The sequence below is a fragment of the Ammodytes marinus genome, assembly GCF_949987685.1.
Source record: "Ammodytes marinus genome assembly, chromosome: 6".
NCBI lineage: Eukaryota > Metazoa > Chordata > Actinopteri > Uranoscopiformes > Ammodytidae > Ammodytes > Ammodytes marinus.
In genome coordinates, this window is record NC_137235.1 from 2,914,316 (window position 1) to 2,931,815 (window position 17,500).

General features: G+C 38.6%; 2 protein-coding genes across 2 annotated transcripts in view; one reads left to right on the plus strand and one right to left on the minus strand.

The window, feature by feature from the left end:
* Nucleotides 1-3,003: 3,003 nt before the first annotated feature.
* Nucleotides 3,004-14,424, minus strand: wdr83 (WD repeat domain containing 83). The gene is made up of 10 exons (XM_080029695.1): nucleotides 14,263-14,424; nucleotides 13,183-13,297; nucleotides 10,178-10,298; nucleotides 9,162-9,267; nucleotides 8,579-8,627; nucleotides 7,694-7,820; nucleotides 6,243-6,310; nucleotides 5,736-5,844; nucleotides 4,126-4,240; nucleotides 3,004-3,307 (listed from the first exon to the last, which is right to left on the minus strand). The coding sequence occupies exons 2-10, from the start codon at nucleotides 13,283-13,285 to the stop codon at nucleotides 3,146-3,148; spliced, it is 960 nt and encodes a 319-aa protein (XP_079885821.1). The 5' UTR covers nucleotides 13,286-13,297; nucleotides 14,263-14,424; the 3' UTR covers nucleotides 3,004-3,145.
* Nucleotides 14,425-14,561: 137 nt separating this feature from the next.
* Nucleotides 14,562-17,500, plus strand: part of wdr83os (WD repeat domain 83 opposite strand) — a 10,634-nt gene continuing 7,695 nt past the window's right edge. The window contains exon 1 of the mRNA XM_080029710.1: nucleotides 14,562-14,713. Within this exon, the coding sequence (XP_079885836.1) occupies nucleotides 14,664-14,713 (50 nt within the window). The 5' untranslated portion in view covers nucleotides 14,562-14,663. The remainder of the gene's footprint in view (nucleotides 14,714-17,500) is intronic.

Sequence of the window (17,500 nt, forward strand, 5' to 3'; positions counted from 1 at the left end):
AGATTTTTTTCTGTTAAGAGTATAACTGTTGTCTAAAAGTGACCTGGGGTGACGCTTGACATGACCTTTGCTTTCTACTTAAAGTACTTTTCTACTGGTAACTTTAGTACAGCGGACATATTTACATAACCCTAACTCTTTTTGCCTTTTTTCCAGATCAGAAACCGGGCACAGCCTCTCCCCACACATCACACAACGAGAACAAGAGAACCAGAGACACAGCAACAGAACACTGGCAAACCGAGGCTTCCGGAATGGAACCATCACCAACAACAATAATCCCCAATAATAATTCTGGATTGGCCCCATGGAGGATCCCCGCCCGTTCGCGTCGCTCCACCACAGACTCCCACCACTGCGGCCTCCGCTCCGTTTTAATCCAGGTTCGAGCTCTCGGTTTGGGCTACGATTCTGACGAGACGGTGCTCTTCAAGTACTGTGGAGGTAGCTGTCCCCACAGGCGCTCCAACCACGATCTCACCCTGACGAACCTGCTCCTTAGCGGGGTGCTGCCGGAGCCCGCGGCCGGGGAGATGTGGCACCACGCACCGTGTTGCAGACCCACTCACCACGAGGACATGGCCTTCCTGGACAACTCGCACCGCTGGCACAAGGTGGAACAGCTGTCGGCAGGGGGGTGCAGCTGTGTGGGGTAGACCGATGGGGAGGGGGGGGGCTTGGCACAGACAGACAGACAGACAGACAGACAGACAGACAGACAGACAGACAGACAGACAGAGAGACAGACACACACACACACACACACTGGCTTTCTGGCTCTTGTAATGTCTGTAGATGAAGACTTTGATTCGATTGTGTTCATATGAATTTATTTATGTGTTGGATAGCTAGACAAGGCTGTAGCGTGGATGAGGTGTTTGCTGAAAGGTTCTGTGGAAGCACTTTAATACAATAAGGGTCAATTCATTTCCTGTTGGATAATGCTTAGTTAATAGAGCTCTGGAAGAAATGAACAGACCACTCCAAATGTTCAGTGTCTCTTGTTCGATATTAAGAGCATTTCCATTAAAGGCCTACTTCACTGGTTTGAATATGAAGGTGTATTGAATTCTGAGATCCTATGGAGTATAAATGTGCGAAATGTTTTTAAATCGGTTCATCCTAGCCTGAGAAAAGGCAGAAAGAGTGTTTTTTTTTAACCCTATATTTCTCTTTCTCGTGACATCACAGAAAGAGAAATATAGGGTTAAAAAAAAAACTTACTTTGTAAATATTACTGTGATGTCACAGTAATATTTACAAAGTACGTTTTTTTTTGCACATTTATACTACATAGGATCTCAGAATTCAATACACCTTCATATTCAAACCGGTGAAGTAGGCCTTTAAGTAATGTAGAGATGAAGATGGATGACAATTCAAAAAAAGTTGTCTCTTAATTTTCACCAGAGCTGTACTTAATAAGCTTTAGCTAACTGTTATGCTTAGGTAATGTTTAACCGAGCATCAACTAACCGTTAATAACAAAGCATTGACAGTAATAAGCATTTGCTATGAATGACCTAACTGAGAATAGCATTAAGTGATGGTAAATTAATGTTCCCTTATTGTAAAGAGTTACCGGTTCGCTTGTAATGTCTGTAAATGAAGACTTTCAATCTGATATGACATACAGCTGAACAAAGTTTTTTTATGAAGTTATTTATGTGAGAATCAAGCACAAAACGAAGCTATTTTCACTTTTGGGTAAAAACCTTGTGAATTATGTTTTGACTTGACAATAGGATTAAGGTTTTGATACTTTTGGCATTTGCAAGCTTTTAAAAAAACTACTCAGATACAAAAAGACAGACAGACAGACAGAAAATCATGCTGCTTTTCTTGGTTCATGCACAGTCGGGGAGTATTTCATCTGACATTGGCCATAAATAGAAATTGGAAATGAGTACTTCTTTAAAAATGATAGATCTTACTGAATTTAGATTTTTTTCTGTTCTAAAAAGGGTCAAACTGAACGGAGAAATGATTCTACTAGCAAAAAACTACTTGACTATTTTTATTTTTTTTAATAAACTGATCTGTATTTATTTTGAGAAAATCTTCGGTGCAATTTTGGGGTTAAAAAATTGAACAGATTATATGAACGAAGCTGCCTGGATTTAACCATCGCGGCTCAGTGAAGATCTCGACAATTCAGACGTATTTCGACAACAGTCCAGCTTTACGGTTGGAAAGAAAAAAAGTATTTATGTAAAATAAGTTATTTATTTATTGTTATTTTTTTTTCTTGTCATGCTGATTAAGTTATTTTTGTAAAGTACAGTGTCCTAATAAAGATAAGTGTGTACTGAAGGAAACTGTGTCTATTGGTGGTGGTCATTTTAAAGGAGAGAGAATCTACACGTGGTGGCATTTATACAAGAAAATGTTTATTCAAGTTTTTGTACAAAAATATATGTTGATTCGCACATGAAAAGAAAATCCAAATTTTCTCATTGACTTAACATAAGATTCAAATTCAGATCATGTACTCTGAACAACTGTAAGGAAAAAGTTAACAGCATTTTTTCAATTGTACATTTACATTGTATTTTTTTGTGTCGGCTGCTGTGTTCAACATTAGCGTTCCTCATTGGTGAACCATGTAATTGTGAAGCTAACAGACATAAATTGTGACTGATAATCTGGCTGAGAAGGTAAAAAAAAATGTATTTCTCTCACACACCCAAAGTTGCAGAGTGCACCTTTAACTGGAGCATCTAAGCAGCATGTAAATGAAGCGTTTTGTAGACTTTCACTGTCTCTACGTAGCTATCTCCTCCTCCTCTGTCTCTCTCTTTCTCTCCCCCTCCCTCCCTCCCCCCTCTCTCTCTCTCTATCTCCCTCTCTTTCTTTCTCTCCCTCTCTCTCTCTCCCCCCTCTCTCTCTTTACGTGTCTCTCTCTCTCTCCCCCGCTCTCTCTCTCTCTCTCTCTTCCTCCCCCTCCCTCCACCCCCCTCTCTTCTTTCAAACCAGGGATCCAATTTTCCTGTCAGTAAAGTTTTGTTTTTTCAGTTATGAGAATATTCCTAAGATAATGTTCATTTCTCTGACACATCCAAAGTTACACAGTGCACCTTTAAATGGAGAATCAGGAAAAATTGAATCCTCACAGCATGTGAATCTAGCGCTTTGGAGACTTTCTCTACATAGCCATCTCCTCCCCCTCCTCCTCTGTCTCCGCGGGCTCGCCCCCCCACACCTGTACGCGCCCCTCCATGGCTGTGAGGAGACAAACCTCCGTGGGATGAAAGGACATCGACTGCACCACCGCCTTCCCGACTGGCAGCTTCAGGGACAGGGATCCCTACGGGGCAAGAAACACACAACAACAAAAGTTAACTTTACGGAGCGCTCTGGTGGTGTAGTGGATAGAGCGCGTACCATATCGGCTCCGGCCTTCGTTGCAGTGGTCGCGGGTTCAAATCCGACCCGTGGACCTTTACCATATGTCAACCCCCACCCTCTCTTCTTCTGTCTCCCTATTTCAACTCTGTACTATCTAATAAAGCTTGAAAATGCCCAAAATAATCGTAAAAAAAGAAAAAAGAGTTTACATCACAGTATTTGCATTCTGGTAAAAAAAACAACCGGTACATCGTTAGGCAGTGTTGTAAGATCATTGGTGTTTTTTTCTATGAAACTAGAGCCATCTCGAAGGCAAAGACACTTTTTTGTTTGTTTTATTTTTTAAATATTACTTTCTGTAATTTTTTCAAGCTTTATTTGATTGTACAGAGTTGAAATGGGGAGACAGAGAGACAGAGAGAGAGAGAGAGAGAGAGAGAGAGAGAGAGAGAGAGAGGGGGGATGACCTGCAGTAAAGGTCCACGGGTCGGATTTGAACCTGCGACCACTGAATTATAGGGACATGGCAGTGAGGTTACATGCTGCAGTTAAGAATGACAAAATGCTTTTATCCACATACATTTTGTGGAATGCATGGTAAACCCATTCTGTTAAAAACTTACTCTGTGGGGGGGGGGGCCGTCGTGGGGGTTCGAATCCCGACCGGGTCAGTTCTCTGCATGTCTTCCCCTCTTTGCCCCATTTCAAGTGTCTCTCCAAATCTATCCAAAAAAAGCTAAATTGCCCCCCAAAAAAAATAATCTTAAAAAACCGTACCTCGACCAGGTCCCAGCAGTAAACATGTCCATCCTCTGAGCAGCTCAGGACGTGAGTGTCTTTGCTGGACAGACAGCAGTCCAGCTTATAGCCCTTCATCTTGTGTCCTTTATATCTGAGAGGAACAGACACACACACACACACACACACACAGAACAGACACACATACACACACACAGAACAGACACACACACACACACACACACACACACACACACACACAGACACACACACACACACACACACACACACACACACACACACACACACACACACACACACACACACACACACACACACACACACACACACACACACACACACACACACACACACACACACACAGAACAGACACACACACACACACACACACACACACACACACACACACACACACACACACACACACACACACACACACACACACACACACACACACACACACACACACACACACAATACAGCGTCAATGTAATCATATTTACAGTGTGAGTAATACACATATGTAATACTTTGCTCAGAAAACAGCCAGGTTCCTCAAGAATACAAACACATACAGGGTGTGGACAAAATAACAGACACACATTTACAACGCGTAAATACCAAGAAAGCGTGTTTGGAGATTAAAGGTGCAGTGTGTAATATGACATCATCAAGAAAGTTCTACAAAGTTCTAGAATGCAACGCTCCCTGGGTAACCCCAACCCTTTCGAATAATAACAGAAGCTACAGTGGCCTTCAAGGACAAGAACAATTCTAAATTTTAAACAATGCACCTGATGACATTCCAACTATGACACTTTCAAGATGGCAGCACTAGGCCATGGTCCAAAATATGCAGAAATATGGACATATATGAGACCCTTTCTAAGGGAGAAAAAAAATAATTCAAAACATTTTTTTCAGCTATTATGCACTAAATTAAATGTACTTATGGATATTATAATTACTTTCTACAAAATCTGCTAGGAAATAAAACCCCAAATTCTACACACTGCAGGTTTAATGTTCCAATGTTTAAATTATTTCTGTATAACCTTTTATTAATAATGGAATGTTCAGATGTTTTATATTGTGTAGAAAAATACAACCAATCTTTTTTCAAAATAAAAAAAATATTAATAAAGCCTAGTAGCTAATACTTTTTTTTAAGATATTTTTTTTTGGCATTTTTTTTATGCTTTTTATTGATAGTGTAGAGACAGAGTTGAAATGGGGCAGAGAGGGGAGTGACATGCAGAGAACGACCGCGGGCTGGAATCGAACCCGGGTCCGCTGCTGGCTGAGGCCCATGGGGGGGGGGGGGCGGGGGACGTCCTACCAACTGAGCTAAGGGCGCCCCCTAGTAATACTTTTATTTGTATTTTTTTTTTTACAATTAAGATTTTTAAACTAATAAAAAAATGTGATTGGATAAGTTGACTAGTAAAGTCAAACGTCACTCACTCTCTTGGTGTGCTCCGGTGGCGTAGTGGATAGAGCGTGTACCATATTGGCTCCGGCCTTCGTTGCAGTGGTCGCGGGTTCGAATCCGATTTCCATTTCAACTCTGTACTGTCTAATAAAGCTTGAAAATGCCAAAAAAAAATTATCTAAAAAACATCACTCACTCTCCCAGCATCTCCCCCGTTCCCTTGTCCAGTAGTCTGACCGTTGAGTCCAGGCTGGAGCTCAGAGTGCACTGTCCGTCCGCACTGAAACACACACACGTGATGGGACCTGGGACAGACATACACGCACGCACGCACACACACACACACACACACACACGTACACACACACACGCAGGCACGAACACACACACACATACACACGCACACACACACAAGCACACACACAGGCACGCACACACACAGACAAATTAATTTAGCTTTTCCACGTAGTTAGAACAACAATTAGTTAAAATGCTACGTCCACAACTGCTGCTAACATTAACAGTAGATAGTATATAGTTTATCACCACCAGTATGACTGTGTGTGAATGAATGGAACCTGGAACCCTGTAAAGCGTCTTTGAGTGTGAACAAAAGCGCTATATAAATCCGATCTATTATATTTGATGTTATAACTCTTGATGAATGTTGTAAGTATTTTGTGAAAATAAAAACATTACTGACTGTTAACGAAGTCAACGTGCAGCTCTCCCATTCTCAGGTCGTAGCGTCTCACTCTGCCGTCCACCGACCTGAACACAAGATCAATGTATTAAAGGCACAGTGTGTAGAATTTTGGGTTTTATTTCCTAGCAGATTTTGTAGAAAGTAATTATAATATCCATAAGTACATTTAATTTAGTGCATAATAGCTGAATTTTCTTTTATTATTATTATTTTTTCCCTTAGAAAGGGTCTCATATATGTCCATATTTCTGCATATTTTGGACCAAGGCCTAGTGCCGCCATCTTGAAAGTGTCATAGTTGGAATGTCATCAGGTGCATTGTTTAAAATTTAGAATTGTTCTTGTCCTTGAAGGCCACTGTAGCTTCTGTTATTATTCTAAAGGGTTGGGGTTACCCAGGGAGCGTTGCATTCTAGAACTTTGTAGAACGTTCTTGATGATGTCATATTACACACTGCACCTTTAAAGGCACAGTGTGTAATATTTTCATTTTTCATTTTCTTTTAACCTTTATTTATACTCGAAAGATCAGTTGAGGTGTGACCCTCATTTATGTCGAGTCAATATACGAACATTTAGCGGCATCTAGTGGTGAGATTCTAGATTGCAACGCTCCCTTGCTAACCCTCTCCCTTTTGGAGAATTTCCAGAAGCTACGGTGGCCTTCAAGGACAAGAAGCTATAGTTACTAAAGATGGCATCATCCACCACTGCCTCAAGTCTTTCCCACAATATCAAGTGATGAGGTGAAGATGTATTTAGTTATTTATTCTATAGTACTTCTTCTTCTTCTTGGTCTTCCAACAGGTGCATTTCCCCAGGACGCCCACTATATATAAAAACACCTACGTTTGTGCCTTCCGTGCTACCGTAGAAACATGTCGGTGCAACTTGGCGGCATCAACACCCCGCTCTTATGTGGTCGGATTGTGTGTGTGAGTGAGTGAGTGAGTGAGTGAGTGAGTGAGTGAGTGAGTGAGTGAGTGAGTGAGTGAGTGAGTGAGTGAGTGAGTGAGTGAGTGAGTGAGTGAGTGAGTGAGTGAGTGAGTGTGAGTGAGTGAGTGAGTGAGTGAGTGAGTGAGTGAGTGAGTGAGTGAGTGAGTGAGTGAGTGAGTGAGTGAGTGAGTGAGTGAGTGAGTGAGTGAGTGAGTGAGTGAGTGAGTGAGTGAGTGAGTGAGTGAGTGAGTTTGTTTGTTTGTTTGTTTGTTTGTTTGTTTGTTTGTTTGTTTGTGTGAGTGAGTGAGTGAGTGAGTGAGTGAGTGAGTGAGTGAGTGAGTGAGTGAGTGAGTGAGTGAGTGAGTGAGTGAGTGAGTGAGTGAGTGAGTGAGTGAGTGAGTGAGTGAGTGAGTGAGTGAGTGAGTGAGTGAGTGAGTGAGTGAGTGAGTGAGTGAGTGAGTGAGTGAGCGAGCGAGCGAGTGTGTGTGTGTGTGTGTGTGTGTGTGACTGACCCTGTGAGCAGTTCGTGTTGCACCACCTTCAGGCTGCTGATTCCGTCCGACGCTTCGTCTAGAACCTGGATCGGCTCAAACCTCCGAGACCGGGTATCCCAGCAACGCACGGACCCGTCTATGGAGCCTACACACACACACACACACACACACACACACACACACACACACACACACACACACACACACACACACACACACACACACACACACACACACACACACACACACACACACACACACACACACACACACACACACACACACACACACACACACACACACACACACACACACACACACACACACACACACACACACACACAATACAGTTCATATTTGCTTTGTTAACACTCAGTGTGGTTACATGGCACAACTAGATTGGATTATCACATATATCGAACAAGACACTCGAACGGACCGTGTCACTTGTCTGAGTATACATGGCCTTTCAGGAATCGGATAAATGTCCGATGCATGGCTGTCTCCACTATGCTAGGTGGCGCTGTAGCCCTTTCAACCATGCTTTCAACAAGTGGTTTTAGAGCCACGTCCGGTTCTCTTCCGTCAATAACCCATGGTGTAGCCTATCACGCGCAGGCACACAAGCACAGAACGAGAAGTCCGATATGCGATATCCGATCCCTGTATACATGCAGAGAGAAAGCCGACAATGAACGAATTATCTAGGTGTTCTTATCCGACTTCTCTTGTCCGTTATTGTGCCGATTTGTGTCCGAAGTAGATCGGATAAAGGTGTTTACATGCAGTTTAAAAGTCCTGTTGAGGTCTTATTCGTTTAGTTATCCGATTATGAGTGCAACCTAAATACACAAAGTTTAAAGAATAATGTAGTGTGTACTGTAGACATGAGTGAGGACTCACCAGACAAGATGACAGTTGCCTCCTCGTTGAACTGGACACAGTTGACTTTCTGTGTGTGGGACATTTTAACGAGGTATTACATTTTTTTTTAATAAAGACCAAATAAAACCAAATATTTAGAGACACAAAAGAAAAATCAAAATCTAACGTTTACAGGGGCAACTAAAAGCTTTTTCTTTTTTATTATTATTATTATTATTAAATAAAAATGTTACGAAAAATAAAAGTTCCAATTTTTTTTTACTAACTGAAGCTTTTGGACAATAGAAAAAAAACAATGAAACTGAATTGGTGCAACAACAAAAAAATAAACAAGATTTTTAATCACATAATTGAAATTTTTTTTAAAACAAAAGTTCCAGTTGAGAAAATAATAATAATAATAATAATAATAATAATAATAATAAAATAATAATAATAATAAAAATAATAAATAATAATAATAACAATAATAATAATAATAATAATAATAATAATAATAATAATAATAATAATAATAATAATAATAATAATAATAATAATTGATTGGATTTATATAGCGCTTTTCAAGGTACTCAAAACATTTCTAAGCAGCCGAACTGACCCCTGCGTGCCCCCGTAGTTTGCGTTGGACCTGTCCTGTAGCGACGTCCCACAGGATCACAGTCTTATCAGAGCTGCAGGAGCAAAGGTTGCTGTTGTCAAACGAACTGTGGAGACACACAGTGACAAACAGACACTGTTATGTTATGGGATTTACCTGTAGAGATAAAGGTTAAAAAAAATATATATATATAAGAAATGTTAATACAGAGGCATTTATGGTATCATGTATATTTATATTAGTTTAGTTTTTTATTTCTCATACAAACAATATAAAAACAGTGAGTGATACAACATATACGTTCATGTGTGTGTGTGTGTGTGTGTGTGTGTGTGTGTGTGTGTGTGTGTGTGTGTGTGTGTGTGTGTGTGTGTGTGTGTGTGTGTGTGTGTGTGTGTGTGTGTGTGTGTGTGTGTGTGTGTGTGTGTGTGTGTGTGTGTGTGTGTGTGTCTGTGGCAGAAACCTGTACAGGCTTAAATGAAAACCACACCCAAAAAATATTTGAATATTAGAATACAAATCCAGACATAAATATTGTTTGAATAAAGCATTAACTGACCTGTCTGCATTCACATCACATTTATCTTATCGTGCAAATTTATATATATATTTATTAAGTTATTTTGAATTTTTCGTTTTTCAACCCAGTTGATGTTATTTTTCTTTCATCTCCCTGTTGTATATTGTTTGTCTATTTAGTTTAACTTAACGTCAAAGGTGTGAACAAATGAACGGATTAGAAAAAATACATTAAAAAAGTATTTTAAAGTAAATAAAAAATAAATAAATAAAAAATGCACTGACGGGGGCGCCCTTAGCTCAGTTGGTAGGGCGTCCCCCCCCCCCCCCCATGGTCCTCGGCCAGCAGCGGACCCGGGTTCGATTCCAGCCCGCGGTCGTTCTCTGCATGTCACTCCCCTCTCTGCCCCATTTCACCTCTGTCTCTACACTATCAATAAAGTATAAAAATGCCCAAAAAATATCTTCAAAAATAAATAAATAAAGAATTCAGTGACCTGTCTGCGTCCAGCACCTCGTATCCATGGCCGCTGTATGTCTTCAGCAGAGTTCCGCGGCTCACGCTCCAAAGCTTCAGAGATTTGTCGCTGCCGCACGACAGCAGGTAGTTACCATCAGCTGACAGGGGGGGGGGGGGGAGATTTATATTGAATTGAAAATGTTTTTATTTCGAACAAGTAAATAATAATAACAAAAAAGAAGCAATAATAAACAATAAAATAAATTAAACAAGTGGACACAGTTACAATATAAAGTGATATTTACACACAATGAAAACCACACAATGAAAATAAACCGTCTTACACTTTGCTTTACCTGTTCGAAAAGGGGTGAGAAGATTTAAAAGATTTAATCTCACCCCTTCTCCATGATTCATATATCTATTCCTTATTAATGATATAATAATAATAAAATAATAATATATATTAATATATATTAGTTTTCAATATGATACAATTTGTTACCAATATACATATCATTTAATTTCCAATCAGTGAAAATAAAAAACTAAATGATGCAGTTTGACCATATGCCATGATGATGATTTGCATGACATTAGTATGAGGAACATTTGGAAACTCTTTAAAAAGTAGATCAATTTGAGATGGTAGTTCCCATCAGCTGACAGAGGGGACAGATGTGATGGGACAGAGGCAGGTGTGATCTATATGCTTTTCATGCATAACTCATTGAGAATATGGCGAGTTCTCACTACAGAGGGGTTTAAAATATAATACTTTACTTCAAATGTAGAAAAATATGTTTTTGTTTTTTATGGTATGTCATCTTATGTCAGATTGTTCAAAATTAACAATCAGAGGGCGATGTATATATTATATATATCATTTTATTTCTAATGGTTCAAAATAAACAACTAATAACCCAAAAAAAATTATATTAATGTGTCACTTTAAACCTGCAGTGTGTAGAATTTTGGGTTTTATTTCCTAGCAGATTTTGTAGAAAGTAATTATAATATCCATAAGTACATTTAATTTAGTGCATAATAGCTGAAAAAAAATTTTAGATTTATTTTTTTTCCCCTTAGAAAGGGTCTCGTATATGTCCATATTTCTGCATATTTTGGGCCAAGGCCTAGTGCCGCCATCTTGAAAGTGTCATAGTTAGAATGTCATCAGGTGCATTGTTTAAAATGTAGAATTGTTCTTGTCCTTGAAGGCCACTGTAGCTTCTGTTATTATTCTAAAGGGGTGGGGTTACCCAGGGAGCGTTGCATTCTAGAACTTTGTAGAACTTTCTTGATGATGTCATTACACACTGCACCTTTAATGTTGTAATTTGACCATATCAGATCATGCCATGCTGATCTGTGTGACATTAACATGAGGAACATTCGTGTAAAACAGATTATTTTGAGGTTGTAAATTGCAACATGAATACAATAAAACGTTTAATAAAATCCTACTTTCCATGTATTAGCATGTTTAGCACTTTGAAAGATACATTTAAGATATTTTAAAACCTTTTTTTATATATATAATGCCCTTTGAGACAGTAAGAATATCTGTAGGAAGTGAATTGTGTACGTTGTTATCTCAACTTGAAAGAGTTACTTCTTCCTGCTCCTTTTCAGGCATATCTCAGCAATACAGATAATTTTTTTTTTTTTTTTTTTTGTTTTTTGTGAAAACATAATTTTTGTTTATTGTATTTCCATGCTTTTCATTTTGTTTTGTATGTTTGATATGTCTGAAATAAATTGAATCAAATCAAATCAAGATATGTACTGTGTCTCTTTCTCACCGTTGAACAATACACTTTTTGAATGGGTAAAGCAAGTGTAAATACCTATTAATGCTCTATTATTTACTGAATACCTTTTCTAGAATATCTGTAGGAACCATGTACAGTGTTATTGGGGCGGCAGTGGCGAAGTGGGTAGGGAGATCGCCTCTGGAGTGCAGGGTCGGAGGTTCGATCCCCCGTCTCCCCGCCACATGTCGAAGTGTCCCTGAGCAAGACACTGAACCCCAAATTGCTCCCGATGGTTCAGAGAGTGCCTTGCATGGCAGCTTCTACCATCGGTGTATGAGTGTGTGTGTGAATGGGCTGAGAAAATCAGCTAGAAAGCGCTATATAAGTCAAGTCCATTTACCATTTATCTCAACAATAATGATATGTATTGCGTCTCCTTCTTTCTCACCGTTGAAGCGCACGGCCCTGACGGCTCCTTGTGCCCCTTTAATGTTGCAACGTGACCATATTGGATCATGCTATGCTGATATGTCTCACTGTTGATTATTGTGCAATGTCCCTTAAAGGGGCACTGTGTAACATTTTAAGTAATGTATTAGCTAAAATCAATATCCTCATTCATAAATATGTCCTCATTGGTGTACAATCACCTCTGCGAATAATCTGAATTATCCCCCTGAGCGGAGAATAACAAATATTAATATTACATTTTGTAAATTGAGCGGGTAAGTCTTATGGAGGCATCCATGTTTTTGGAATGTCATCAGGTGCATTGTTTAGAATGTAGAATTGTTCTTGTCCTTGAAGGCCACTGTAGCTTCTGTTATTATTCGAAAAGGGTTGGGGTTACCCAGGGAGCGTTGCATTCTAGAACTTTGTAGAACTTTCTTGATGATGTCATATTACACACTGCCCCTTTAAATAAACCAATCAATAAAATAAATACACAGTAATGATATGTATCGTGTCATCACGTCATCATGTTGCTTATTATGCCAAGGTGGTTTTTGTACTAATCACACACTTCGCACCTATAAGGAGCGGAGTGTGAGAGTAGCATTTTTTTAACCTGTCTTTCCCTGATGTTCTCTTTATCCTTTCCTACTTTAAGGGGCGCAGCGCACGCTAGACAACTCTTCAGTGTACCCCCCCTGTCTCCCATGTTTGTTTATTGTCACTCTATGTCTCTTGGCGGGGTATAACTGTAAACAGATTATCGTTGTTTTGGTACAATGACAAAATAAACCATCTTGAATCTTGAATCTTGAATCTGTTTCTTTCTCACCGTTGAAGCGCACGGCCCTGACGGCGCCCTGCAGACAGTCGATGGACCGCTGCAGATACTGAGGAAACTGAGGAGCCTGAGGTCTGGGCTCAGGGCACGACATCACACCGCCTGTCTGGAGGAAACACACAATATAAAGAATGTGAGACACAATAACACATAACCCTTCATTACACTGAAATGTTATATCTAGTAACTCCCTCCATCTATCTATCTATCTATCTATCTATCTATCTATCTATCTATCTATCTATCTATCTATCTATCCCTTTTAGACTTTTAGAAGGTCTGGGCTCAGGGCACGACATCACACCGCCTGTCTGCACGAACACACACTATAAACATATGAGACACAATAACACATGACCCTTCATTACACTGAAATGTTTTATCTAGCAACTCCCTCCCTCCCTCCCTCTCTCCCTCCCTCCATTCCTCCATCCATCCATCCATCCATCCATTCATCCATCCATCCCTGCCTCCCTCCCTCCCTGCCTCCCTCCCTTCCTCCATCCCTCCATCCATCTATCTAGCCCTTTTAGAAGGTCTGGTCTCCTGTCTGGAGGAAAACACAATATAAACATATGAGACACAATAACACATACCCCTTCATTACACTGAAATTAGATTTAGTTTTATTGACCCTTTGCACTTTATTTGACAAAAAAAAATACACATTATTCGAATACTTCTGCACAAACCATAAGCAAGGTGAATATTTTTAACAGCAACAAATACATGCATACCGTAGCCTATATTTGAGTTAAGTCTATCCAATTGTATACTATTTTCTTACTTTTTATTCGAATTCTACTGTAGCCTACGTATGTTTAAGCAAGGTTGATAGTATGTACTGCCACATAAAAATGACTGCATTTCATACATTGAATGCAGCTTTCGTAAAGATCGGTGGAAGTTACCAGGGAAACTAAATTCATGGGATACATTTTGGTCTGGAGATACCAGCTTAAAAAGTGGGTTATTTTGTGACAGAACCAGTGTTTTTAACTGAACAACAGCTTTATATACTTAAAGCTAACGTAAATCATTTTTAAAAGTGCAGTTTCCGGTGCTACTTACTTCGTTTATCGAGTATTTTAGACCCTTTCTCCGGAGTTTACTTCCAGGGGAGCGCCATGGAGATATTCCCGTTGAACGTAATATTACAATATCAATATAATAACAGGTTTATTCCAAGTTTGTACTCATCAACAGCTTCCTCCATTCATTGCAGCCATGATGTTTGCTGGTGCGCGCAATGCACACTGGGATAACAAACTCCCTTCAAAATAAAACAAAACAACCCCTTCCCCTGTTTAATCTCGTGCTGCGGATTACTTTTTCGCTTTTATTGTGAAATTCAACGGATACAACCGCCATCTCTCCACACTCCCTTTTAGGACCGAGGCCGATCAGCTGTCTGTCAGTCCCTTCGTAGTTTAATTTTCTTGACAATAATTTGGCTAAATTTCTATTTTACGATGACGACCAACAACATTTACGACCCCAAGAGAACTACTAAGATTTTAAGGTGAGTTTTTAATGATTGTTTTTCTCGCTAGAAGACGCTCAACATATTGGTTCGGCTAACGGTAGCTAACTGCTAACCCAGTACAAGTCATGCTTAAAGCTTAGTTTAAAGGGATTATCGATCAGTGTATTTAACCTAACTGTGGGGGTGTACACACTTAAAAACACCCGAGACATGTTGAAAATTACTTAATATTAAGTTGGCTGCCAGTATTTTTAAGAATAGTGATTATTTAAGCAAATTACGTGTTTTTTTCTTGCTGTTTGCCCTTCAAGAGTTCCCGAACACCCCTATAAAGTGTGTGTGTGTGTGTGTGTGTGTGTGTGTGTGTGTGTGTGTGTGTGTGTGTGTGTGTGTGTGTGTGTGTGTGTGTGTGTGTGTGTGTGTGTGTGTGTGTGTGTGTGTGTGTGTGTGTGTGTGTGTGTGTGTGTGTGTGTGTGTGTGATTTAGGCATTGGATAAGATAATATAAACCATGGGCCTTAATTGATATTTCTTAAATTAATCGTTGGAAAGTCTTACAAATGCCATGACATGGGTACTAACTTTTTTTTTGTAAGGGAGTACGGTTTTTATCAATCTTTGTTTTGCCATTTCAACTCTCAAAATAATTGGTAGCATCGATTCTATTTTTCAAATCATTTACAAATGCCTCAGAGGTTAAAATCACGCAGATCAGCATGGTATGATTATGATATGATCTAGTATGGCTCAGTTGTGACATGTAAGTGACACATTAGTATTCATTTTAGCTTTTAACCTTCAGTGCATCCTTAAAAAAAATCACACTCTGCCTCCTTCGGCGCTTAAGATGTCACTTTGGATTGATATGTAGATAAAAATAACATGAATGTATTTTTCCACCAATTTTTTTTTATAACTTTCTTTTTCAACTCGAGTCCTCACCATACAAACCATATTCATCTTTATTTTAAGGATTTTAACCCTTTAAATTCCAGTTGTTTTAGAAAAAGTCACTTGTTTTTTTTAATGGAAAAACACAAAATATCAATTAAAAGCTAAATAATTAGTCTGAATTGGATTTTTTTGAGGGGGATTATAAGAGTGTGATAGATGTAAAAAATGTGCAATGAAATTGATTTGAATGCATTTTTATATTTTTTTATATCTAAGATTTAAAAAAAGACTCACACTCAGCCTCCTTCGGCGCTTAAGATGTCACTTTGGATTGATATGTAGATAAAAATAACATGAATGTATTTTTCCACCAATTTTTTTTTATAACTTTCTTTTTCAACTCGAGTCCTCACCATACAAACCATATTCATCTTTATTTTAAGGATTTTAACCCTTTAAATTCCAGTTGTTTTAGAAAAAGTCACTCGTTTTTTTTAATGGAAAAACACAAAATATCAATAAAAAGCTAAATAATTAGTCTGAATTGGATTTTTTTGAGTGGGATTAGAAGAGTGTGATAGATGTCAAGAATTAACAATAATATTGAATTGAATGCATTTCTATTCTTTTTGCTATTTAAGATTTAAAATGTGCCCTCCATTAAGGGCCATTGTACGGCACACAGAATTCTATTAAAACCACACTTTTTGACCCTGCTGCCAAAAGATGAGAGAAACTGATTTTTTTATAATTCTTTTGGTTCCTTGTACTAATGTCTTGACATTTTCCATTCTTTGTGTTTTTTACTAGTTGTTGCTAATTTCACACATATGCCAGTGTTTCAACTACAGGCTAAAATGTAAATTTGCACTCCCTTGCTACTTAGGCCACTGCAGGCCACATGAATACATTATTTGAGATAACATGCCCTGTCTGGGTTCTTCATAATAGCATAGAGTAGTGTATATGTGTATTTCAACAAATATGTATTTGTGAATATGTGTGCCTGTGTGTGTATCAAATAACAGATAGAAATACAGCTCAATGTAAATCCATGAAAACAGCATGTTTCGATCCCATGGTTAATTGAGGATAAGTTTGTGAATATGGTAATATTACACATTCATCCTGCTCTTATAACTTGAAATTTTATATTTTTATGATTTTTTCAGATGTTTTATGAATTAAGTCCTGCCTATAGCCTTTACAACTGATAACAATACAAAATGAATCACAGTTCCCTCGTTTCCACTAGGGGTATCTTTGCTCTTCAGGCCTATAAGGATGAAATTCACGCATCAGCTGTAAAATAGTGAAAATGTAAAATTTCAAGGTATAAGAACAGGATGAATGTCTAATATTACCAAATTCATGTATTTAACCTCAATTGACCATGGGATCAACACATGCAGTTTTTATGGATTTACACTGAACTGTTTTTCTCTATGTGAATTTGAGTATCCGTGTTTGGATACACACACAGACACGCACACACACTTATTTGTCGAAAAACACATCTATACTATACTATGCCATCACTAAGAATACAGAGAGAGCATTTTAGCTGAAACAATTTATTAATGTGGCCTGCAGTGGCTAGTAGCAGAGGAGAGCAATATTAAATCTCAGCCTGTAATTAAAACCAATGGTATATGAGAGAAAACCGATGCAATTAAAAAAAAAACACAAAAAATTTAAATTTTCAAGACATTAGTGCAAGGAAATAAAACAAAACAAAAAAAATCTGGTTTCTATCAGCTATTGGCAGAAGGGTCAAAAAATGTCGTTTGAATGGGAGTCAATGAGGCGCTTATTTGGCCAAGGAGGCTGAGTGTGAGGAAAATTAATATACAGTGCATTATAGTGTTAATTAATGAATTGAGGATAAAATTCATAAATTGGTCAGAAAACATTAGCCTTGACCAAATAT